At 50.8% G+C, this 22934-nt stretch overlaps 10 protein-coding genes across 13 annotated transcripts; 4 read left to right on the top strand and 6 right to left on the bottom strand.

Annotated features, from left to right (window-relative positions):
• Positions 1-181: 181 nt before the first annotated feature.
• On the top strand, positions 182-1795 carry Gbeta5 (guanine nucleotide-binding protein subunit beta-5). The gene has a single exon (XM_020947325.2). The coding sequence runs from the start codon at positions 399-401 to the stop codon at positions 1473-1475; it is 1077 nt and encodes a 358-aa protein (XP_020802984.1). The 5' UTR covers positions 182-398; the 3' UTR covers positions 1476-1795.
• Positions 1796-1802: 7 nt separating this feature from the next.
• On the bottom strand, positions 1803-3682 carry LOC110179711 (uncharacterized). Of its 2 annotated transcripts, none has more exons than XM_020947323.2 (2): positions 3005-3682; positions 1803-2939 (listed from the first exon to the last, which is right to left on the bottom strand). In XM_020947323.2, exons 1-2 carry the CDS (start codon positions 3548-3550, stop codon positions 2175-2177), a joined length of 1311 nt encoding a protein of 436 aa, XP_020802982.2. In that variant the 5' UTR covers positions 3551-3682; the 3' UTR covers positions 1803-2174. The 2 variants fall into 2 exon arrangements, with proteins under 2 accessions (XP_020802982.2, XP_020802983.2); XM_020947324.2 differs by having other exon boundaries at positions 1803-2936.
• A 92-nt stretch (positions 3683-3774) lies between these two features.
• LOC110179713 (uncharacterized) lies at positions 3775-4344 on the bottom strand. The gene has a single exon (XM_020947327.2). The coding sequence runs from the start codon at positions 4342-4344 to the stop codon at positions 3820-3822; it is 525 nt and encodes a 174-aa protein (XP_020802986.2). The 3' UTR covers positions 3775-3819.
• A 167-nt stretch (positions 4345-4511) lies between these two features.
• LOC110179709 (uncharacterized) lies at positions 4512-6590 on the bottom strand. Its single transcript, XM_020947322.2, has one exon. The coding sequence runs from the start codon at positions 6472-6474 to the stop codon at positions 5038-5040; it is 1437 nt and encodes a 478-aa protein (XP_020802981.2). The 5' UTR covers positions 6475-6590; the 3' UTR covers positions 4512-5037.
• Positions 6591-7013: 423 nt separating this feature from the next.
• Positions 7014-8989, top strand: alpha-PheRS (phenylalanine--tRNA ligase alpha subunit). The gene has a single exon (XM_020947352.2). The coding sequence runs from the start codon at positions 7127-7129 to the stop codon at positions 8621-8623; it is 1497 nt and encodes a 498-aa protein (XP_020803011.1). The 5' UTR covers positions 7014-7126; the 3' UTR covers positions 8624-8989.
• A 208-nt stretch (positions 8990-9197) lies between these two features.
• Smox (Smad on X protein) lies at positions 9198-15768 on the top strand. The gene is made up of 2 exons (XM_020947353.2): positions 9198-11104; positions 11809-15768. The coding sequence occupies exon 2, from the start codon at positions 11967-11969 to the stop codon at positions 13428-13430; it is 1464 nt and encodes a 487-aa protein (XP_020803012.1). The 5' UTR covers positions 9198-11104; positions 11809-11966; the 3' UTR covers positions 13431-15768.
• Positions 9200-10212, top strand: LOC110179738 (uncharacterized). The gene has a single exon (XM_020947355.2). It carries the CDS (start codon positions 9200-9202, stop codon positions 10142-10144), a length of 945 nt encoding a protein of 314 aa, XP_020803014.2. The 3' UTR covers positions 10145-10212.
• LOC110179737 (uncharacterized) lies at positions 15367-17456 on the bottom strand. 3 transcript variants are annotated; one of them, XM_020947354.2, is made up of 2 exons: positions 16802-17456; positions 15367-16743 (listed from the first exon to the last, which is right to left on the bottom strand). In XM_020947354.2, the coding sequence occupies exons 1-2, from the start codon at positions 16976-16978 to the stop codon at positions 15967-15969; spliced, it is 954 nt and encodes a 317-aa protein (XP_020803013.2). In that variant the 5' UTR covers positions 16979-17456; the 3' UTR covers positions 15367-15966. The 3 variants fall into 3 exon arrangements, with proteins under 3 accessions (XP_020803013.2, XP_086691369.1, XP_086691370.1); XM_086835243.1 differs by having other exon boundaries at positions 15367-16740; positions 16802-17259; XM_086835244.1 differs by having other exon boundaries at positions 15714-16774; positions 16815-17212.
• Positions 17457-17635: 179 nt separating this feature from the next.
• Positions 17636-20483, bottom strand: LOC110179721 (dynein regulatory complex protein 1 homolog). Its single transcript, XM_020947340.2, has one exon. The coding sequence runs from the start codon at positions 19973-19975 to the stop codon at positions 17759-17761; it is 2217 nt and encodes a 738-aa protein (XP_020802999.2). The 5' UTR covers positions 19976-20483; the 3' UTR covers positions 17636-17758.
• Positions 20484-20721: 238 nt separating this feature from the next.
• On the bottom strand, positions 20722-22854 carry LOC110179722 (uncharacterized). The gene has a single exon (XM_020947341.2). The coding sequence runs from the start codon at positions 22690-22692 to the stop codon at positions 20881-20883; it is 1812 nt and encodes a 603-aa protein (XP_020803000.2). The 5' UTR covers positions 22693-22854; the 3' UTR covers positions 20722-20880.
• Positions 22855-22934: the final 80 nt, after the last annotated feature.

Here is a 22934-nt window from a genome sequence, read left to right as displayed (position 1 = left end):
AAGGCGGCGATATTCAAATGGATAGTTTCAATAAGAATATTCTTTTAGTGTACATTAAAATAGATTTTAACCTTACAATTTTCACAGCTTTAAATGTACAAAAAAGTATGAACTAGTTAATAGATAAACAATTCGCAGACGGGCAACGTTAAGTTCGATAAAATATTTCGTCAGCACTAACGGTATTCATGCTATCGATAACGTGTGCAGTGTTGATTAAGTGGCGCCCTCTTTCGTTGTGTATTCGGATTGGATTCGATTCGCGTATACACTTTTTTTCGCCAGGCTTTCCATTGATTTTTCGCTGTCCGCATCCACCTGAACCGGAGTCCAGGGAAGTTACGGCGCATTAGGACAGAGATCCATCTCCATCTGCGTGAGAGCCAGCGAGCAGAGCCATGTCCGAGAGCGCCGTGCCAGCGAGCAATGCGAACGCAAACGCCAGCGAGAAGATGGCCAGCTTGGTGCGAGAGGCGGAGAACCTGAAGACCAAGCTGGAGGAGGAGCGCCAAAAGCTGAACGACGTCAACCTGTCGAATATCGCGGAGCGCCTGGAGCAGATTGCCTACGTGAACATCAAGCCGCGCAAGGTGCTCAAGGGCCACCAGGCGAAGGTCCTGTGCACTGACTGGAGCCCCGACAAGCGTCACATCATCTCGTCCTCGCAGGACGGCCGCCTGATCATCTGGGATGCGTTCACCACGAACAAGGAGCACGCCGTTACCATGCCCACGACCTGGATCATGGCCTGTGCTTATGCGCCATCGGGAAACTTCGTGGCCTGCGGTGGGTTGGACAACAAGGTGACCGTCTACCCGATCACCTCCGACGAGGAGATGGCCGCCAAGAAGCGCACCGTGGGCACTCATACCAGCTACATGTCGTGTTGCATCTACCCTAACTCGGACCAGCAGATCCTCACGGGAAGCGGTGATTCCACGTGCGCCCTGTGGGATGTGGAGTCGGGCCAGCTGCTGCAAAGCTTCCACGGTCACTCCGGCGACGTGATGGCCATCGATCTGGCCCCCAACGAGACGGGCAACACCTTCGTCTCCGGCAGCTGTGACCGCATGGCCTTCATTTGGGACATGCGCTCGGGCCATGTGGTGCAGTCCTTCGAGGGCCATCAGTCGGATGTGAACAGCGTCAAGTTCCATCCGTGCGGCGATGCCATTGCCACCGGCTCGGACGACAGCAGCTGCCGGCTGTACGACATGCGGGCGGATCGCGAGGTGGCCGTCTTTGCCAAGGAGAGCATCATCTTTGGCGTGAACTCTGTGGACTTTTCGGTCAGCGGACGTCTGCTGTTTGCCGGCTACAACGACTACACCGTCAACCTGTGGGACACACTGAAATCGGAGCGCGTCTGCCTGCTGTATGGGCACGAGAACAAGGTGTCCTGCGTGCAGGTCTCGCCCGATGGCACTGCCTTGTCCACCGGCAGCTGGGACTATACCATTCGCGTGTGGGCCTAAACCCATATGTTACCATGTATTGTTGGGGCGCATCTAAGATGCCGCCTCGCCCCTGAACTCTCATTCTAGTCATTGTTTTTCCTCCCCTACTCCCGTTTTTTTTTTTGTGCGTCTCTAGGATAGTGTTAGGCGGAACTGGACTGGCCAATGTGTACATATGTCTCATGTCAGAACTCCAGCCTCTGTCTGGGATACCGCGGTGTTATTGTGCTTATTAACTGCTGTACTATAATGATATATGATATATACATACCGGATCTGTAACCATTATGCGGATAGTTATAAGTTCCTGTTCCAAAATAAATGTTGAGCGATAGCAAGGCTTAGTTTACTCTGCTGTTACGGTGACAATCCTTCAGGTTTTATTGTACTTGAGTGGGATTAAGTCTAGAGTTAGTATAATCGCTCTACAGTATATATATACATAGTGATGTGCGTACTTAAAGAACAATAACTTCAAAGGATATCTATAGATAGACTATTCCTGCTACTTTGTCTACATTTTCCGGGATTAAGGCGGAGATAACTTATGATACAATGACATAATTCTTCAGGAATTCAGTTAAATATTCTGCCTTTCCCGACGTTTCTAACTAATTTACAAATTAACACTATACGTTGGTAATTTTTGTGGCAACTGTGAGTTTAAATACCATATGTACAGGTCATCTAATTGATGTCATGGCCTCTGCAAACTGGTCAGAAGGTGAACAGCAGCTCCATGGGAGCAGCCGACGCTGCTGTCGTTATTGCATCGCTGGCTGCATCCGCCTGTAGCTTGTGGACCCGCATGTGAGCAGAGAGACCCGCCGCTTGGGCGTAGGCATTGCCGCAGACCTTGCACTTGAACTTTTTGACGCCCAGGTGGAGGTGCTTGTGATGATACAGAGCCTTGGAGCGTGAAAAGGCCGCCTCGCATTTGTCACATTTGAAGGGCTTTTCCGTGGAGTGCATGGCCTGGTGCTCGTTGAGCAGCGACTTGGAGGCGAAGCACCGGTCGCAGGTCTGGCACTGGAATGGCTTTTCGCCGGTATGGGTGCGTCGGTGGACGATGAGGGCCTCACGGTAGCGGGACCGATAGCCGCACAACTCGCACACATAATTACGCTCCTCGCTGTGGACGCGGCGGTGAGAGGTGAGATTGTGCTGGTTCACAAAGGACTTGCCGCAGTTTTCATATTCGCACTTGAACTGCCGCACGCCGGAATGGCCCTGGACGTGGCGAAGCAAGGAGCGAGAGCTCTTGAACACCTTATCGCACATCTGGCAGCCGAATTCCGTGTGTGCCTTGCGCCGGTGCTGGACCAGCGCCCGGTCCGAATCGAAAGTGGCCGCACAGTCCTCGCACTTGAAGGCCTGCGGATGCGGATGGCTCATCTTGACGTGCGTGTTAAGGTATCTCTGGGTGGTGTACTTGCGATCACAGTGCGGGCAGTTATAGTCCTTTGGTTGGCGTTGTTTCTGCTGCGAAACAATTGTCGAAACATTGAGAGGAAGGTCTTATTTAAGGCCTCAATGGTGTTGTTTACCTTAAATACTGATTGCTGGTCCTCCTCCTCCTCTTCTTTTAGGTCGCCACAAACATTCTTTAGCTCTGTCTCCTCACCCAGATCCCCATTGTCGCTTTCAAAATCGTCAGAGAAATCCTGGCGATCTGGGTGCCAGGGCGGGGAATCTTTCGTTTCGTCGACGTCCGTCAGGTGGTCATCTACTGGCAGAATGCGCAGCGGATTGACCTCGTCCCCTTCTGGCTCTGCTTCGACATCTAGGCCCTCCTCCTTCCACGGCAAGTCCAGATACGGCTCTGAAATGGTTGTGATGCTCGTCGGAAAGGGCTCGGCGGTGGCTGTCACCGTAAACGTCTCCGTGAGCGGCCTGCCCTGCTTGTCGAAGTGCACGTTCCGAATGTGCCGACCAAAGTCCTCGAATGCGAAGTGTTTCATCTCGCAGAGCAGACAGTTCAGCTGAAAGGAGTTTGCCTCCTTCTCGTAGAAGATCTCGCCGCATTTGGGACGCAGCTGCTGCTGGGCGTGCAGGCGGGCATAGTCCACGTTAGCGAGGCAGTGTCTCAGCATCCTGCATCGGCCACACCGTTTCCAGAGCACATAAAAATCCAAACGAAGTGAAAAGTTTGTAAACAAACCAAGAGTTCGTGGGGACAGCTGGGCCGATAGACGATAGGCAGTCTCTAGTGCTGGAAAACCCCATTGTGTGGTGGCAAGTGTGAAGTTAACGGTTCTTACAGTGTTTAAAAATACTTCACTTTAAAACAACAAATTTCAGAGAAAAAGAACACGACTTCTGATGATTATTTGTGAATTTAATAAATTAAGGCTTCCTTGAGTCAGTCTAGACAAGGCATGTGAGGATTGTGACTACCAGCCACCAGATTCGTAGTATTCGCAGTCAGTTCCATGGCCTGATCCGTGGCCCGCTGTATCCGCTGGCGATGCCACCGCTTGTGCTGGGCATAGCCCGCCGCCTGGGCAAACTGCTTGTCGCACTGCTGGCACTTGTACCGCTTCTCGTCCTCGTGCAGCGGCCGATGGTGATACAGAGCCCGGTAGCTGGAGAAACCTACGTTGCAGGCGGTGCAGAAGTGGCGGCGACGCCGTTCGGCGGCGTCTGTATGCCGCTCCAGGTGTGTGGTGAGCTGATAGCGTGCCGCAAAGCGCGCCTGGCAGGTTTGGCAGCTGAAGGGCAACTCGCCGGTATGACGTCGCAGATGTATATGGAGATTCCACAAAAGCCGTGTCCGATGGCCGCAATACTCGCACATGAGACGTGGGCTATCCTTGTCCTTGCCTTGGCTGCATCTCCCAGAATCCGCAGAAGCCACAGAGACTACTGAATGTGCCGGGGTCGTCATGGCGCGCGCGTGTGCCAAAATGTAATCGCAGGGACTATTGTTAGACGCGGCGTATCTGCGTATCTCTATCCTCCACTTGGCCTGGCATTTGGCTCTCGCCCGATTAATTGCTGTCAAAACCAAATTGGATGGCTAATTTTAAACGCGGCTGCCGCCTGATGCAGCTCTTTCTTTGTGAATCAGATTCTGTTATATATTTTCGATCAATACAAAAAAGGGTTCACCATTTGTTAGCCACATCCGCTTGTCTTGATTACAATTAAATCCCACAAAGTTCTATGGTTACAGAGTTAACTTGTTAATATATACAAAATTAACTTGATTATTTGCAAGTAAAAGATACCAAGGGAAGCACTGTTTCTCGATTTGGAAGCTTAATCTATCTTTTTGATCCCTTACCACAACAAACATTCGAAATCGTTAATGAATTTAATGCGGAAGACTGTATAATTAACCCGTATTTCCCCTTCTCTTATACGGCGTATTAAAAACAATATAATATATATATATGTATGTATATATAAGAAATCAATAATTATACACCTTTGGCGGTGTCTCCTATAGCCTATGCCTGAGTTCTTAAGCCTAAAATCAAAGGAATTGGAAGATACAAAACGTACCATGTACGGCTTAAACTATTGTTCCTACTACCACTTCTCCAGCCACTATTCACGATTCACTATTAACTATCCCCTATCCGTGCAGCTCGTCATTGCGATGCTTCCGCATGTGTCCAGCGAGTCCAGCCGCCTGGGCGTACGCATTCCCGCAGAGCTTGCACACAAACTGCTTGGTGTCCGCGTGAAGGAACTTGTGGTGATAGAGACCCTTCTGCCGTGAAAAGGTGGCACCGCAAACGCCACACACATGCGGCCGCTCCGTGGAATGCATGGCCATGTGCTCCCTGAGACCAGAGTGGGAGGGGAACCGCTTGTCGCACACCTGACACCCAAAGGGCCGCTCACCTGTGTGACTTCGGATGTGGACACGCAACGTCTCCTTGTTCCGGCAGCTATAGCCGCAGCTCTCGCAGACAAAGTTCTTCTGCTCGGTGTGCACCTTGCCGTGGTTTCGCATGTGGCGGACGGTGAAGAAGCGCTTGCCGCAGCCAGGATGCGGACAGGGCACGTTGCGTTCGCTGGTATGCTTCAGCTGGTGACGCTTCAGCTCGTGACGCGTCTTGTAGCGGCGGCCGCATACCACGCACGCGGCACCGCCGTGCGCCTGTACCATGTGCTCGTCCAGGAGACGCAGGCGCGGCAGCTCCGCTTCGCATTCCAGGCAGGTGAACGGGCCGCCGGTGCCACCATCTCCGTCGTTGTTGTCGTTGCTGTGCTCCCGCTTCAGGTGCTGTCGCAGGCTGTACTTGCCGTGGTAGACCTTGTCACAGTGCTCGCACTTGTACTCTAGCGACCCACTCCCGGAACCGGCCTTCTCCTTGGGCGGCTCGTAGTCGGCATCCTCACTGTCACCATCCTCTGTGGCAGCAGTGACCTCCTTGTGCTGGCGCAGCAGGTGACGCTCCAGGGTTTTGCGGCTCTGGTAGCTCTTCGAGCAGTGCGGGCAGCCGTGGCGGGAATGGGACTGGATCACGCTACACAGTGAGTCCGTTGGATCTATATCCCTGTCTCTTTCGTGGTCCAGTTCCAGGCCGCACTCGGAGTCCTCCTCCTTGTAGTCCACCTTCAGAGCCCTCACCTGTCGCAGGGACTCGCTGCCGGCCAGCTGGCCAGAGTTATCCCAATTCATGATGGCCTGGCCCGGCCGCTCGTCCTCCTCGTCCAATCCCGCCGGCAGGGCCGCCTCGTCGTCCTCGCTGTCACCGTCGTTGTCGTCGTCGTCGCGGTGGCCGCCAATCTCGTACCAGGCAAAGGGATTCACCTGCGCCACTATTGGCACCGGCGAGCCCTGGTCCCGCTCCTGCTTTAGTTCGGCCTCCACCTCCGTCTTGAGCAGCCCGTTCTCGAAGTGCACGTTCTGGACGTGGAGCAGAAAGTCGTCAAAGACAAAGCTCTTCATCTCGCAGAAGGCGCAGTCGATGCGGAAGCTGTGCAGGCTCTGGAAGTAGATCTCGCCGCACTTGGCATTCGCCATGCCGGCGTAAGTGTCCGGCTTGAGGGACTTGAGCATGGTGGCGGCTCCCAGCTGGCCGTTGCTCGCCAGGATTCGCGTCCTTTATTTCGAAACTGATTTGCCAATAAGCCAAAAATGAGCAACAACGCTTTTTCGTCAACAGCTGATTCGGGGCAACTGACGACTTGAAGCACTGGTTTTGCCAGCCACCTTTTCCAGCACCCTTCGAAGGCGCGTAATTTAAACGCTGCCTAAGCCAATGTGTATTAAAATCAAGGCTGATATAAGTTTACATAAAATAATTAAAATGAAACTCTTCAAAATAGAATTTATTAAGTCATTTAATTTTTAAGCCATTGCTTTGCATTTAAAAAATTTTAAATGTTAAATTCAGTATGCAGATTTATTAACCTATTAAAAACAAGCACAGAACAGCTTTCCGAATCAAAATAAAAATTTGTTTGGCAGAGTTATGGTTATTTGAATTTATTAAACAATATTAAAATATCCATAAAAATCGATTTCAAGAATTCGATTCGATTGTGATTTGAGTGTCTGATTGGAAATTATTGGAACAATTGTTTTCCAACACTTGCTCTGGACTTATCGATAAGTCGACCGGTCAGCCATTCTTCTTCTTCCCACTGCGTTGTGGCAACACGAGATTCGGCAATAAATATTCAATTTACATCAGATTTGGGCCATAGAGATGCATCCCGACCTCACGGAACGCATTCTCCAGCACTTGGAGACCGCCGGACAGGCGGACACACTGGACCTGGCCGCTCTCTTCGCCGAGGATCACCAAAAGATAGTGGGCGCACTGAAGAGCATCCAGGCGCATGGTGACCTGGTCACCGCCACGGTGGCCACCCACAAGAGTGTGGGCCTCACGGACGAGGGTCGCGCCGTGGTGGAGCACGGCAGCCACGAGGCTCTAGTGTACGCCGCTATACCGGCCGAGGGCATTGCCCAGGCTGCCCTGATGGCCAGCGGTGGCCCGAATGCCAAGGTGGGCTTCAGCAAGGCCATGTCACACGGCTGGATACTGGTGGACAAGACCGTGAGTCCGCCGCTGGTGCGTCGCAAGGTGGACAGCATCGTGGACGGCGTGCGTGACCAGCTGTTGCTGGTGGCCCAGGGCAAGGGCGACCAGCTGCCGGCCAAGGACTGTGCCGACTTCAAGAAGCGCAAGCTCCTCCAGGAGACCGTCACCAAGAGCTTTGTGCTGGGCCGGGGCTCTGAGTTTGCCACCACACTGACCAAACTGGAGACTGATCTCACCGTGGAAATGCTGTCGAGCGGCCTCTGGGACACGCTCAAGTTCAAGGCCTACAACTTCGATGCCCTGGGAGCACCGCCTACCCGTGGTCATCTCCATCCGCTGCTGAAGGTTCGCACCGAGTTCCGGCAAATATTCCTCGAGATGGGCTTCTCCGAGATGCCCACCAACAATTATGTGGAGTCGTCGTTCTGGAACTTTGATGCCCTCTACCAGCCGCAACAGCATCCGGCTCGCGACGCCCACGACACGTTCTTTGTAAACCATCCGTCGCGGAGCTTTAAGTTCCCTCAGGAGTACCTCGAGCGGGTGAAGGCAGTGCACTCGCATGGTGGCTATGGATCCAAGGGCTACGGCTACGACTGGAAGCTGGAGGAGGCGCAGAAGAACCTGCTGCGCACCCATACCACGGCGGTGAGCGCCCGGATGCTGTACAAGCTGGCCAACCAGGAGGGCGGCTTCAAGCCGGCCAAGTACTTCAGCATCGACAAGGTGTTCCGCAACGAGACTCTGGATGCCACTCACCTGGCGGAGTTCCATCAGGTGGAGGGAGTGATTGCCGACGTCGGGCTGACCCTGGGTGATCTGATTGGCACGCTATACGAGTTCTTCCGCAAGCTGGGCATCACGCAGCTGGAGTTCAAGCCGGCCTACAATCCGTACACGGAGCCCAGCATGGAGATCTTCTGCTACCACCCCGGCCTGGCCAAGTGGATCGAGGTGGGCAATTCGGGTGTGTTCAGGCCGGAGATGCTGCTGCCGATGGGCCTGCCGGAGAACGTGAATGTGATTGCGTGGGGACTGTCACTGGAGCGGCCAACGATGATCAAGTACGGCATCAACAACATTCGGGATCTCGTTGGGCCCAAGGTGGACCTGAAGATGGTCGAGGAGGGCCCTATTTGCCGGCTGGATCATGTCTAAACAGCGTCGCCTTATGATCTGCGATCAAATTGCATTTTTTTTCCACTCAATTGTTCCAAAAAAAAACAAATATTTATAAATATAACTCAAACCAAAAAAAAGGTGACGAGGGAGTGTCTTTAAATGTCTAGAAATTGCTGGTATTTCCAAGCAATTTCTAAAACGAAGCACAAAATTTGCTAGAAATCAATAAGTTTAAAAGTTCGCGGGCTATATCGAAATCCTATCTGGGTTGTTTAACACTGGGTATGTGGACACTTACTATTTATCGATACCCTTATAGTTCGCAATATTATACAGCATATAAATGAATATACATTTATTTGTGCAACTGCATTCTTGATTATAAAACTTAAAATTAATGTATGTCAATGAAGTTTTGATATGATTACTTTGTAATCAACACATTCCCAATGAAGTCACTTATCGATTGTCGATTGTTACGATGTGGGTACCGCGAATCGGACGTCATCACACATACACGGACGCAAACAAAGAACCGAAACAATAACAAACAGAGAGACCAAAGGAAATTAAGCAAAATTTTCAACATTTCCAAACTTTCGAGGCCTACAAATGGGAACCAACCCGACGCAGACCCTTCATCAGGCGATACAGAAACAGTTCGGCCTCTCGAATTCCAGCGATTCGTCCAAATTGAGCAATGATTGTCACCCGACACTGCCACAGAACAGATTCGTCATTCCGCAGCTGATAATCCCTCAGCTGCAGCTCCAGCAGTCCACCGATCTGGCGGCCCAGGAGCGCAGCCGCCAGGCGACGGACGCCCACAATCAGCAGCTGCTAAACGAAATTCGTCGTCGGCGTCAGGATTCGGATAGTGAGGCGCCAGCGGTACCAAGTGGAGCAAGCAGGGCTGAGGGAATACCAACTGTGAGATTCGTAATTCCCAAGCTTGGTGCGGTGACTGGTGAGCCGCTGAACATACCGCTCCTCTCCAGGCTGGAGCGCGGAGTGGGTCAGCTGCAGATCCAAGACGACGACGGTGGTGATCGAGCGGACGCCATGAAGTCAACGCATACGCCGCAGTCGCCGCTAATTGATCTCACGAGCACAGTGATATCCGGCAGCAAGGATGGGCCACCTAAGGTGGCGGCAAGCAAGGCGCGCGAGAAGTTGATGGCCAGTCAGGAACACTTTAGCATCCCATTTAATCCTTGCGATCCTCCTCCAACGCTAAAGAACTCGGCCCTCTCCTGTGGTGGCCTGCTAGCCGGCAGGCGGCGCCTAATGCCTGAGGAAGAGGAGACGGCGTCAGTGTCACCACCAGAGTCCCGGCCCGGTCCCATTGGCTGCATGCTCGACACCGTCGTTGGCTATCCAGAGCCGCGGCAGCCGCAGCTGCAGTATGCCATAACATCGCTGGAAAAGCGACACCTGAAAATGTGCGGCCGCGAGGACTACGGTCTGCAGGTGAAGAGATTCCGCTTCGACACGCCTTCGCCCGATGAGCTGGTGAAGCAGGCGCTGCAAAAATCCTGGCGCGTCACGCGCACTTGACTCAGGTCCCTCCATCCAACACTTGACAATTACCGAAAAGTAAAACAAATAAATCTGCCTAGTTCAAATGGTTCCTGGTAACGATTTTATCAATTGGATATTGCAACGCAGAAAGAGGCTACATATACTGTCATTTAATCAGTGCGCTCCTTTGCTTCTATCATCGGTATCGGTTATCGGTGTTGGAAAACACAGTCGATGTATCGCGATTTGTGCAGCTCTACCGTACATAATCAAGAGCTTTCAAGCTTTTCTACGAGCCAAAGAGTTGGCAGCACTGCTGTAGAGAATTCGAGCGGAGGCGAAAAACTGCGTATGAAATAAAAACAGTGTGGTTTCTTCGGAACGCAACAGAAAATAAATTCGTGTGGTCAGTGAAAACTGGGAAAATCTGCAATAGATCGTGTGCGTGAGACGGGCATTAGGCAATCGCAGTCGGAAAACGAGCAGAGCAGACAAAAAAACAGCTGTGGCAGTGGAAAGGGGACCAGAAAAGTATATCCACAAAGTGCGAAAGGTCAGCAGAAGCAGACGGCAAGGAGCGTAAAATAAATATTCTCTGTTCTGTCGCGCCTGTAGTGTTTGTGTGCGAGTGTAAGTGGCAGTGTGCGTGTGCGTCGTGTCGGTGTGGCTGTGTTGTGTGGTGTGTGTCTCTAGCTGTCACTTTCTGGCGCGCGCACAAGATATACACAAATTGAAAACGGTGGCCACCAACACACACCCCCCCTCCGACCAGACCCCCTCGTCTCCTTCGCCTTGATGTGCTGCGCGCCCGGTTCCGGTGCCGTTGCCGTTGCCGTTGCCGTTGCCATTTGGTTCCCGTTGTCCCACCAACGCAGCGCATTAAGTGCATCCAGCTCCAGTGCGGCCGTGTGAGAGCGAGCGAGTGATCCAGAAAAAGAGGGAGCAACAGAAGGAGAAGGAGCAGCAAGGGAGCTCGTTGCCGGTACCGTTGTACAGGTATGGGGATACATGGATACATTCAAAAACTCGACCGCGCTCGCATGTGTGTGTGTGTGTTTCTATGCGTATTTGCAATTTCCTTCCATGCACATTTTATTATTCTGTGTTTGTTTTTAGTTGGTTATTTATTGCCCAGCCTTCGATAAGATGGAAAATTCCAAACTGCCCACAGATTAGTTTGACTTTTAATTATTTATTTTTTATTTACGGCTGCTGTAACTCAAAAGCGTCTGCAAACGCAGACATTTGACCTTGCTCGGACCACAACAACGACACAGTCTCAAGGCAGTGGATTCAGGCGGGCTACGAGGTTTCTGCGATATAACAGATTTCCTAAGTTAGAATAGGATGTTAGAGTAAAAGTAATGATTAAACTTTCTTTAAAAGTCCCCGGGATGCGCCCCTGGGCTTAGAACACACCTACGCACACAGACATTGACAGAGTCACAGCCACAGACGATTGCATTGGAAGATAGAGATTCCAGTACTGGAAGGGAAGTGGAAGAAGTAGGGAGAATTAATACTCGTAGATTACCAATCACACTCACACACACACACGCTCGCGCGGTCAATTATCACAAATAAAATTATCAGATCCAGCCAGCCGCTCTAGAAATCACACACCACACACATGCATGCAAATTATCAGGTTTTAATTGCCGCAGCACGTACAAACAAATAAACGAATGCCACTATTACAGAGAACAGACCAGGCGAGGAGCAGGAGCAGCAGGAGCAGGAGCAGCACCCACAAATAAGAAAGAGCAGTCGGAGCAGGAAGAGGAGGTAGCATTCCAGTTCCAGGAGCCCGCCAGGAACCGAGCCGAGCCCGCCCCGCCCCCGCCGACGACATCCTGAGATGTTGCCATTCACCCCGCAGGTGGTCAAGCGTTTGTTAGCACTCAAAAAGGGCAGCGAGGACAACAGCGTCGAGGGTAAGTGGTCGGAGAAGGCCGTCAAGAATCTGGTGAAGAAGATCAAGAAGAACTCGCAGTTGGAGGAGCTAGAGCGGGCCATCTCCACACAGAACTGCCAGACGCGGTGCGTGACGGTGCCGCGCAGCAAGCCAGCTCCCGCCGGCGAGCATCTGCGCAAGGGTCTGCCGCACGTCATCTATTGCCGCTTGTGGCGCTGGCCGGATCTGCAGTCGCAGAATGAACTAAAGCCGCTGGATCACTGCGAGTACGCGTTCCATTTGCGCAAGGAGGAGATCTGCATTAATCCGTACCACTACAAAAAGATCGAGCTGTCCATTCTGGTGCCCAAGTCGCTGCCCACGCCGCCCGACTCCATTGTGGACTATCCCCTGGACAACCATACGCACCAGATACCTAACAACACCGACTACAATGCTGCGATAATCCGCAGCGCATCGCTTAGTCCGCCGCAGTACATGGAATTGGGCGGCAGCGGCCAAGGTCCCGTCTCCGTCTCATCTGCCGGCTCAACGCCTGCCTCCGGCTCCGCCAGCGGTAGCGGTGCCTGCGGTGCCTCCTCCTCGTCGTCATCGTCAACCGCCTCCTATCATCAGCAGCAGCAGCAGCTGTCCTTCGGCCAGAACATGGATTCGCAATCGAGCGTGCTTAGTGTGGGTAGCAGCATTCCCAACACGGGCACCCCGCCGCCCGGCTACATGAGCGAGGATGGCGACCCCATTGATCCCAACGACAACATGAATATGTCGCGTCTAACGCCGCCCGCCGATGCAGCGCCAGTGATGTACCACGAGCCGGCCTTCTGGTGCTCCATCTCCTACTACGAGCTGAATACGCGTGTTGGCGAGACCTTCCATGCCTCGCAGCCCTCGATCACGGTGGACGGTTTCACCGACCCTTCCAATTCGGAGCGCTTTTGCCTGGGCCTGCTCTCCAATGTGAACCGCAACGAGGTGGTCGAGCAGACGCGCCGACACATCGGCAAGGGCGTCCGGCTCTACTACATTGGCGGCGAGGTCTTTGCCGAATGCCTCAGCGACTCGTCCATATTCGTTCAGAGCCCCAATTGCAATCAGCGTTACGGCTGGCATCCGGCCACCGTCTGCAAGATCCCGCCCGGATGCAATCTGAAGATCTTCAATAACCAGGAGTTTGCCGCCCTGCTGTCGCAGTCGGTGTCGCAGGGCTTCGAGGCCGTCTACCAGCTGACACGCATGTGCACCATCCGGATGTCGTTCGTCAAGGGCTGGGGCGCCGAGTATCGTCGCCAGACGGTCACTTCAACGCCGTGTTGGATCGAACTGCATCTCAACGGACCGCTTCAGTGGCTGGACCGCGTCCTCACGCAGATGGGATCACCGCGGCTGCCGTGCAGTTCGATGTCGTAAGGCGTTCGCGGCCGTTTTAAATGTTCGAGGAGAAATGAGCGCGTAAGCTGACAAAAAAAAAGAATCCCTAAAAACAAAACCGTGGTTGAGCTAGTAGCAAGTAACACTGAAGAAAGAGGAATATTCTATGGGCCAGGTCTGAATCGTTCTTTTCTAGTAGTATTAGCGGAAACTAAGTTGAATGTATGTATGTTTTAAAGATAACATTCTTGAATGTTTTTCACATTTTTAACCAAATCCGAGTTAAATTAAGTTTATGTTTCTGTGTTTTTCCCTTTTTTTCTGCTAGGATTTAAAATGTTATTAATTCCGCCATTAATGCAAACAAAGTAAAGTTCAGAATCGGTTGGCGCTCTATTATAATTATAAATGCTTTAAAAAGCACACAAATTATATATAATATCTTGTTGGATTCACACTCTAGTTCTAAGTAAATTACACTTAAAACGCCAAAAAAAAAACAACCGAAGGAAATTTGTGAAAATGTAAAAATTTCCCCATTCTTTCTTTGAAATTTTTGTAGAATTTCCCCTTCAGCGTTACTTGAGCAGGGCTTTAACCGAAAATTATGAAAATGAGAATGAAAAACCAAGAAAAACTCTGAGAGCACATATGAAATAAGTTCAGGCAAATTATATACGAGTACGTAATTGAAACAAACAAAAGGAAAACACAAGATTCAGATACAGATATATATATCTATATACAAAGAGCACACACAAACTTACATGTGGAATATATACAAGCATATATGATATGAAATATGAGAGAAAGAGAGAGAGAGAGCATGTATTTGGCGTTACAACTTTAGGACTATATATTGCGTAAATAATGGAGCAGCTCCAGAACCAGAACCTTTTTTTTTTGGAAACATTTTACACAGAAATTGAAAAATATAAGGAAATAACCGAGACAGACAGAGACGCCCGGTAAATCTGTGTGGAGTTGTGGTTACTGTTGGTTAGCGCTGGAAGCGACAGAAATTCTTTGAGAAAGAAGCAAAACAAGGAACAAATAATGGTGATTTTGGAACAGGAACGCTGAGGACGATGAGTGGAAAACAGAAACTGGGATTTATCAAGCTTGAAGCTTACACACACAGAGCCAACACAGACACAGACCATATTCGATATACCATATACCATATATACCATACATTGCAAATGTACATAAGACCAAATGAAAAGGATGAAATGAAACACGCAAGGACCTCCACTGGATCAGACAGACGATGGTTGTTGAACGCCTCTTGGAACGGAGTTAGAGTCGTAGTCGGACGGAGTCTAGCAGCTTGAGCCGCTCTCGTTAGTTTGTAGTCGTATATATGTATATCCGTTAAAGGTACATATCGAGGCCTTTCGGGAAGAGTATCCTTGTGACTTGTGCCATGGGATACCTTTGCGGAAATGCGCCGATATGTGTATACATGTAAAAAGCACTTGTCCGGCATAATTTCGAGTACATCAACCAATCGCAAACCAAGTCCCATTTTCAGAAATGCATTTATTGTAAAAGATTCGATTCGATTCGATTCGAATTATAAGCTCAAGTGTCAATTACGGCGTTTGTATCTGAATACCGAATGCAATATGGTTTGCCGGTTGAATGATCGGTTTTAGCTTGGCAAATGCTCGTTTTTCTTGGGTCTAGATCTTAAGTCATCAATATACATACATATATATATATATATGTAACGAAATTTCGCTAGCTTCTTATCCTGAGCCCAACAATCTCGATTTAAGTTCTTTTATTCTTTTGTTATTTTTTACTTCAAGCTGTTTTTAAACTTTCTTTTTGGTTCTGTCGGTTTAAACCAAAAACATAACATAACTATACCGCTCAACAACCAGTGTGGGATAGCGCCATTGAAAGGCGTATTTTAAATTTAAGTTTTACCCATTTTTTTGTTCTATATTTTTAAATACCTATTTTTTCTCAAGTGACGAAGTGAGGAAGACGACACTTGATCCTGATTGGCAGTCAATCGAATAAAAGATTGCGTTAATTTGACACTTATTTTGATTTCTTGATCCACATTGTTTTTGTACTTCCCCCTTTCGGCTTAATCAGCAAAATAATGTAATGTAATCGTTAAGTTATGGCTAACTCTAAAGAACGCTAAAGCAAAAGCAAAAGAGGTCGATAAAGAGCCAACATCAGCAGATGTGATCGATCGTGTAAACAGCACAGAACAACCACAGAGAACCAGCAACAGCAACCCCGTACCCGTACCCGTACCCGTAACTTTATATATACATATATCTAATATGCAAGCATGCAAGATAAAGACAAACACAAATCGTATATTTAAATAAACACTTATAATATTAAACAAAAAGCGATAGAGCGAGCACACATAGGCGCCGCTTCCCAAGGCAAGTTGGATGGGATTGGGGCACAAGTAGTTGAAGCTTTAACTGGGTTTATTATTAATCGAAACGCATGGAGTTTCCTAAGGTACATATATATGATTTTAAGGCTTTAACTCAATCCAACTAATTAATTCTTCTTATTCTCTTCGGCGGAGAGCCTAACCCTAACGCTCGTGCACCTTGAGATGCTGCTTGTGATTGGATTTGCGCAGGAAGCGTGCCGGACACAGGGGACAAGCAAATGGACGATGCTGAGTATGGGCAATCTGATGGTGCTTCAGTTCCGAGGCACTAAAGAACCGCTTGCCACACTCCGGTTGCGGACAGGCAAAGTCACGCTGGTTGTAGTGACGCTTGAGATGGATGCTCAGGTAGCACTGATCGGTGAGGACACGTCCACACACAGGACACGTGAAGCTGAGTGACGAGGTGGAAGTGGAGGTCTTCGAGTCCCCATCTAGTTGCTGCTCCAGTGGCAGTTCAATACCCGCAGCATGGTGCAGTTTCTTGTGGATTCGTCGAGCATGAATGGAGTGGAAGGACATGGAACAATTCTCGACCAGACACGGATATGGTTTCTCGCCCGTATGCAGTCGCCGGTGGACAGCCAGGTAGTTAGCATAACGAAATCCCTTGCCACAAATATCACACTTGTGGGGTCGTTCCTCCGTGTGGGTGACGGCATGGATGCGCAGCTTATTCAACTGCCGGAAGCCCTTGCCACAATCACCGCACACATGCGGCTTCTCGTCCGTGTGGGTCATCTTGTGAATGCGCAGATTGTAGGCCTCCGAGAAGCGTCGGCCGCAGGTATCACAGGTGTGACCAGAAGAAGGAGATGAAGATGCTGCCGACCGTCTGCGTTTGTTGGCACTCGTAGATGCCTGTTGTTGTGTACCCAGCGAAGGCTTAGGCGTCTTGTCCACAGAACTATCCCGCTGCTGCATAATACGAAAGTCAGCCGATGGAGAGCTTCTTTTCCAGAGAATCCCAACTCACCGCAGTTACCAGCTCCAGAAGATCTAGCTCCAGCTGTCCGGTGAGACCTTCCTCCAGTTGGGCAAACAGTTGCAGATCCTCCAGGGATACACCATAGCTGTTGCTCTGATCTTCGCTGGCATTCTCAGTCTCCATCAGTATCACTTCCTGATCGGCTAGAAGATTCTCCGCTCCCATGCTTCCGTCCGGTTTGCTGCCGTTTCACCGACTGCGCTGGCCAAGACTTCCGTCGGAGTCCGAGTGTCGATAAGATTACGGCTTGTTTAATTATGTAGTATACATATATCGTTTACAGGTTGTAGTTTCGGCCATGGAATCAAACCCAGTAAAGCAGGCAGGTGACGCAGCTCCTCTCTTTGGCTATTTTATCGAAATGCCCGTAATAAAGTTGCCTTGTTTTTTGCCGTAAATGAGTGATTAGTCCCCCGATGTCGTTTTGCACTTTAAACGCTGCCGGCAGCTCTCGCACTTTGAGCCAATTGGGCGATCCTCCTCCAACAGTCGACCCCGGCGACCGATACCTTCTACTCCGCCCCAAATCTACATAGGTATATATACATACATATGTGTATATATAACCATCAAGTTTCCAAACAACGCAACTTTATCGGGTTGCCCTGATAACGCCCAGTGCAGCAGCAGCAGCAGCAGCACTAACAACTTGTTTTCTTTGCCATATAGAACTTGATTTCATTGACCAGAATCTACATATGTACATGATATTGCTTCTTAATTATCAAAGATGTAAAGCATCTGAATAATCTATCCCCTCTTCAGGGGACAGGAACACTTCAAGTCCCCATTTATGCCACTGGGCAAGTCAAAAGCCACGACTTAAGGTGCAATTACCCATGCATATATGCATATATATTCATTTACCGACACAATTGAACAGAAATTAAGTGAGATCTTCATTTGGATTATGAATCGGTATAACAAAATTCCCATTGCTGCCGCTCAGAGCTGTACGGTGAACTTCTGGAGCAGGTGGCGCAGCTCCTCGTTCTGGCGTCGCAGAAAGACCACCTCCGCATCGTACTGCACGCGCATCTTGAGGACTTCCACATAGTGATTCAGGCCATGCTCGAGGGTCTTCCACAGCTTGCGCTTGGCGGGCGGAAAGCAGGCGGCAAACTGCCGCCAGAAGTCGCGTATCTCCGTGTCCGTAATCTGGATGGGAGTGACTACATGACGACTGCTGACGCCGGTGCGTTCCTGATCGTGCATCTGCTGGTGCAACTTGGAGGTGAAGAGGTTCATGGCATGCAGGCAGAGAGCAGGCTCCATTACAAGGTAGTGATTGGGACAATCTTTTGACGAATCCTCCTCGCTCTCCAGTTCTAGCCCTCCTCCTGGCTTCCGATCCCTAAAAAAGACCTCGGCGCATTTACGTGGACTCAAGCCCTCCGGCTGGCAGGTGGGGCAGTATGTATACGGCAGGAACACACTGGTCAGCTTCTGCACGTCCCGCAGATGGCGGATCTGCAAGGCTGCAAAGATATTGTCAATGCGCACCAGACACTTGTCCTCCTCGGAGTATGGCTCCAGAATCTCCAGCAGTCGATCCTCAATTAGAAAGCCACCGCGATCGGAAAGCTGTCGGATGAGAGTCCGCATCAGGCGTAGAGAATCCGGTGGCAGCTCCTTGATATCCGGACGATGCTGCTTCCCGCCGCCAGAGCCTCCTCTTCCGCCACTTGACAGTGCCCGGTTCTTAGGCAGCCGCCCTATGCGCATGTCGAACTTTTGGAGAACGTTACTTGGCTTCGTCTTCGCCTGGTTGATATTGGGAATGGGCGGCACCGGACGGGACCAGGCCATGGCCAGCTGCTGGTCGTGAATGGTGCGATCGATGCTGTAGATCCGCTCCACCAGGACGGTGAGCTCCCTGTAGTTAATGTCCCAGATGCGATCGAACTTCTCGCGGTTGTTGATTCGCGCCTGATGCGCCTTCGCCTCCATGTCGTTGATGTTGGCGTGCAGTTTGTAGATGTCGGCGGAGAGCCGGGCAATGTTCCGCTTGCCGGTAAGGCAGTGCCCCCGTAGGCCGCGCCTGGTGCGTCCAATAGCCTCCTGGAGGCGGGCCACCCGCCGCTTCTGCTGGCCGTTGATGATAGCGTTCTCCTCGTTGCGTTTCTGTAGAACCTCGTAGTTGTAGTCCAGCTTCTCGGAGTTCATCAATACGTTGTCACGCGTTCGACGCAGCTCGAGCTCCAGGCGTTCGCACTCCTTCTCCAGCCGGATACGGGTGCTCTTGGTCAGCTCCTCCTGCGACTCGTTGATCTGTTGCGTCTGGCGGGCATAGAACTGCTCCCGCGAACGCACCAAGTTGGCCTTTTCCTCGAAATTTGCATTCATGGCATCGAAGAAGGTGCGCCACTTCTCAACGGCACCAGTGGAAAAGATCTGGCGTTCCTCCTCGATAGTTTGGCGCAGCAGCTGCAGGTGCTGCTTGTAGGCCTCTTTCAGGGTCTCCACCTGGTGGTCTACGCGCTCTACCAGGCCGCACAGGTCCTGCGACTGCCGCTCACGATCGAACTCGTACTTGGCATTCATGCGATTCACCTCCTGCTGGCAGGCAGCAATCATCTCGTCCTTGCGGGCCATTATAGCTGCGATTCGTTTTTTCTGCTCTTCAATCTGATCCCATAGCATCATCGGTTCATTGATCTCCTCCAGCTCCGTCCAGCGTGCCTTAATGTCGGCAAACCGGGCTACCGTCTCTATGCTCTCGGCCTGAAGCTTCGCCTGCACCCGGCTTTTCTGCGTGGCCTCGAACAGACGGCGGTTGAGTTCACGCCGCTCGTTGGCCACCCGGACATTGGTAACCAGGACGTTGCCGAATCGAACTAGCTCGTCGAGGGCCTGACCGGACGCCTCCAGCTGCTGCTCGATGGGCGCCTTCTGAACTTGTCCGTGCTCCGTTGCCGAACCCTTGGCCGGTTCACGGAACTGCTGGCGAACCCGGTCGAGGATCTCCAGACGCCGGTCCTCCAGCTTCTTTACCGAACTGTCGCAGTGCTCGTTAAGGATGAGCCCATCGACTCGCTCATTGAAGGACTCCCAGCTATCAATTGGACCCGGCTCCGCCACTTCCTCCTCTTTATCCTCGATGCTGCTGGTCCCGAGGAAGTCGCTCGTCCTGTCCAGGTACTTTAGCTTTAGCTCCTCCATCTCGGTTGTGAGAAAACCTGTTCGATCTCAATGGGATTTACCTCCAGCTCGGTCCCGGTCTCGGTTGACTGGAAGTTTGATCGAAGGACCAACACCGTTGCCTTGGCTGCCACGGCCATCGTTTCGCCTGAGTTTCTGAAATACATTTTGTTTATTATTTACCAAACTTTGTTTATCTTGCATCAGTGATGCCAAATTATTTTATAGCCAAAATTATAGCTGGAAAATGTGGAATGTGATTAAGAGGTGGAAAAGTGTTAATGATTTATGCTTAGAAAACAAATACTGCTCAATCAAAAGCTTGGAATCAATTACTGTATATATTGCTGTCTGAATTAAATTTAATGCAGCTATAAAATTTTATATATTTGCAGTTGTACCAAAAAGCTAGCTTTAATTTTAGCTTTAAAATTAGCCATAACAGTCAGAGAAACCGATTGGTAAGGGACAATCGATGTCGATATACGTTTGGAGGGGACTAGCATTATTTCTCTCTCCTTCTCGATCAAACTTGCTGACGTCACAAGAGCATGCAAATGTCAAACTGGAACTGAATGGAAAATTCCCAATTCCATGCGAAATGACTCTGTCCACCCATTGAAGTAGACGAGGACTCCGCCGAGCCTGCTCCAACGGGAGCTCTTCTGTGCCGGCAAGTGTTGCATTCTGTCCGCTGATGATCCCACAAATACAGCCCTGCGTACGGATTGCGCCCCCTGGGTTGCATTCGACCAAATAAATGGGGGTCAGATTTAAAAATGGCTTTACTTCTTCGTTTGTACAATTATTTATCTATTTACAATTGGTAATGAAAATAGGGTATATGTATATGTATAATCAATCGGGTTTGGGCACGGGATATGGGGTATGGGGAGAGGAAGGGGAAGGGGAAACGGAAGCGGCACTCAATTATCCTCAGTCTTCAAGGTGATCTCATATATCAGCTCGTCGTTAAATTCATCGCCGACATGCTGAAAGATCTGCTGCTGTTGCTGATACTGCTGTGGGACAGTATTAAAATATGCTTCCCCAACAACATCTTCGCTTTCCTCCTCCTCCTCTTCGTCCGCTTCGACCATCAGGCGCTGGCCATTGTAGTCCGATATCTGGACGTACGGCTGCTGCTGATCCTCCTCGGCCACGTTCAGGTAGTGCTCACCGTTGGCCACGACGGCATCCGCATCGCCCTCCTCCACCAGCAGGCCGGTGTCTTCGTCATACTCCTCCTCCAGAATGCCCATACCATCGTCATCGTCTCCGCCATCAAGCAGGCCACCGGAAACGGAACCAGAGGCGGAGACGTTGCCATCCAGCTGGTCATTGCTGGAGCTGCCGACAAGCCGGCGTGTATTGCTGCGACACTGAATGGAGCGCTTGTGCGCATCGAAATAATTGATGTCGGTGAACTCCTCCTTGCACAGATGGCATTCGTACAGCCCCTGGCTGAGATGCATATCCTTTCGATGGCGGGCCATCTTGTGGGCGTCGCGGCACTGCATACCACAGAAGGGACACTTGAGCATACGCCGTTTGCCCATATGCACGTTCCGGATGTGCTCCTGCAGGGAGAAGTTCTTGTAGTAGGCCTTCTGGCAATACTGGCACTGGAAGCGCCGCTTCTTCTCGTGCGTCGCCTCGCGATGCCGCTTCAGTTGTGTGTTCTGCGCGAACGTCTTGCCGCACATCTCGCAGATGTGCTCCTTTTCCAGATGCCGCCGCTGGTTATGCACACGCAGGTCCTGCTTGGTGGAGAAGTACAGCGTACACACCTCGCACACGTAGGGACGGATACCCATGTGACGGCGGGCGTGTCCGGCCAGGTACTTGCAGTCACGATACGTCTCCGTGCAGTACATACACGCGTACCGATTCGTTCCAGCCACCAAATGCGTCTTCTGGTGTCTGGACAGCTTCGACTTGTGCATGACATCGGGACAGATGCCACACTCCACTGGCAGCTTCTCATCCGTGTGGCAGCTAATCATGGAGAACTCAACAATTGGTGTGCTTTCTTCGTCAAAGTCCACGATGGTGGCTACCAGATCGTCGAAGAGCATGTACCGACGCGGTCCCTTGAACTCATCTAGCATTTTATCACTTGGTTTCACATCGATCAATTCACCTTCATCGTTCTGGTTGCCATAGCTTCGAACGACAAACTGTGGCGCGGAATTGGGCTTTAGCTTAATGCCGGGTGCGAGCTGCGGCGGCGGCGGTGATGGTGGAGATGAGGGCAGAGAAGGCGACATCACCGGTTTTATATCCAGGTCGTCAGATTGTTCATGTTTGGGCGGATATATGTAGGCATATTCGTCGGCAACCAGCTTCTGCTTTTGATCCTCCTCCTCAACTACCATCTCCCCCACATCGGATAGGCGCAGCTCAGTGATCAGATAGTGGGCGCCCTGCTCGTTCACCGGCAGCGACTTCACACGCGACGCAATGAGCAGCCCATTGTCCATATGCTGCTGCAGCTCGCAATCGCCCAGCATTAGCTCACCCTCGGTGGTGGCGTCCTCGTTTACAATAAGGAACTCCTCATCGTACTCATTGCTCAGACCTTCCAGCACCACGTAGGTGGCGTCGTCGCTGCCAACGTCCACCATGCCGTTGCCACCACCGCCAGCGGATCCTACGGGGCTGTCATCGTCGTCGTCCGTGTACTCGCCCTTGACGTGGGTGTCGAACTCAATTATCTCGGACATGTCCACATTCATGGCAGCCCGGTGTCAGGAGTGCTGTTTCCTCGTCAATCGTGAACAGCAAATCTCGGGGAGCCTGGGGTCTGATCTTTATTTCTTTCTTTTTTTCTTTTCTGCTTTTAACCCCAGCGCAGTGAAAGTGTGACCGCAGCAGAATGAGGGGAAATTACCGTTTGTTTCAGCGAGAGCACTTTCAGTCAAATAAGAACTTTCATTTGAATTGGATTTTATTAATTTTTTTACACAGCAACAGGGTT

This window comes from Drosophila serrata, unplaced genomic scaffold (genome assembly GCF_035046125.1).
Source record: "Drosophila serrata isolate PLE 108 unplaced genomic scaffold, ASM3504612v1 contig_276, whole genome shotgun sequence".
In the NCBI taxonomy this organism is placed as follows: Eukaryota; Metazoa; Arthropoda; class Insecta; order Diptera; family Drosophilidae; genus Drosophila; species Drosophila serrata.
The sequence above is the reverse complement of the archived record's forward strand: the minus strand, read 5'-3'. Positions and strand labels throughout refer to the sequence as shown.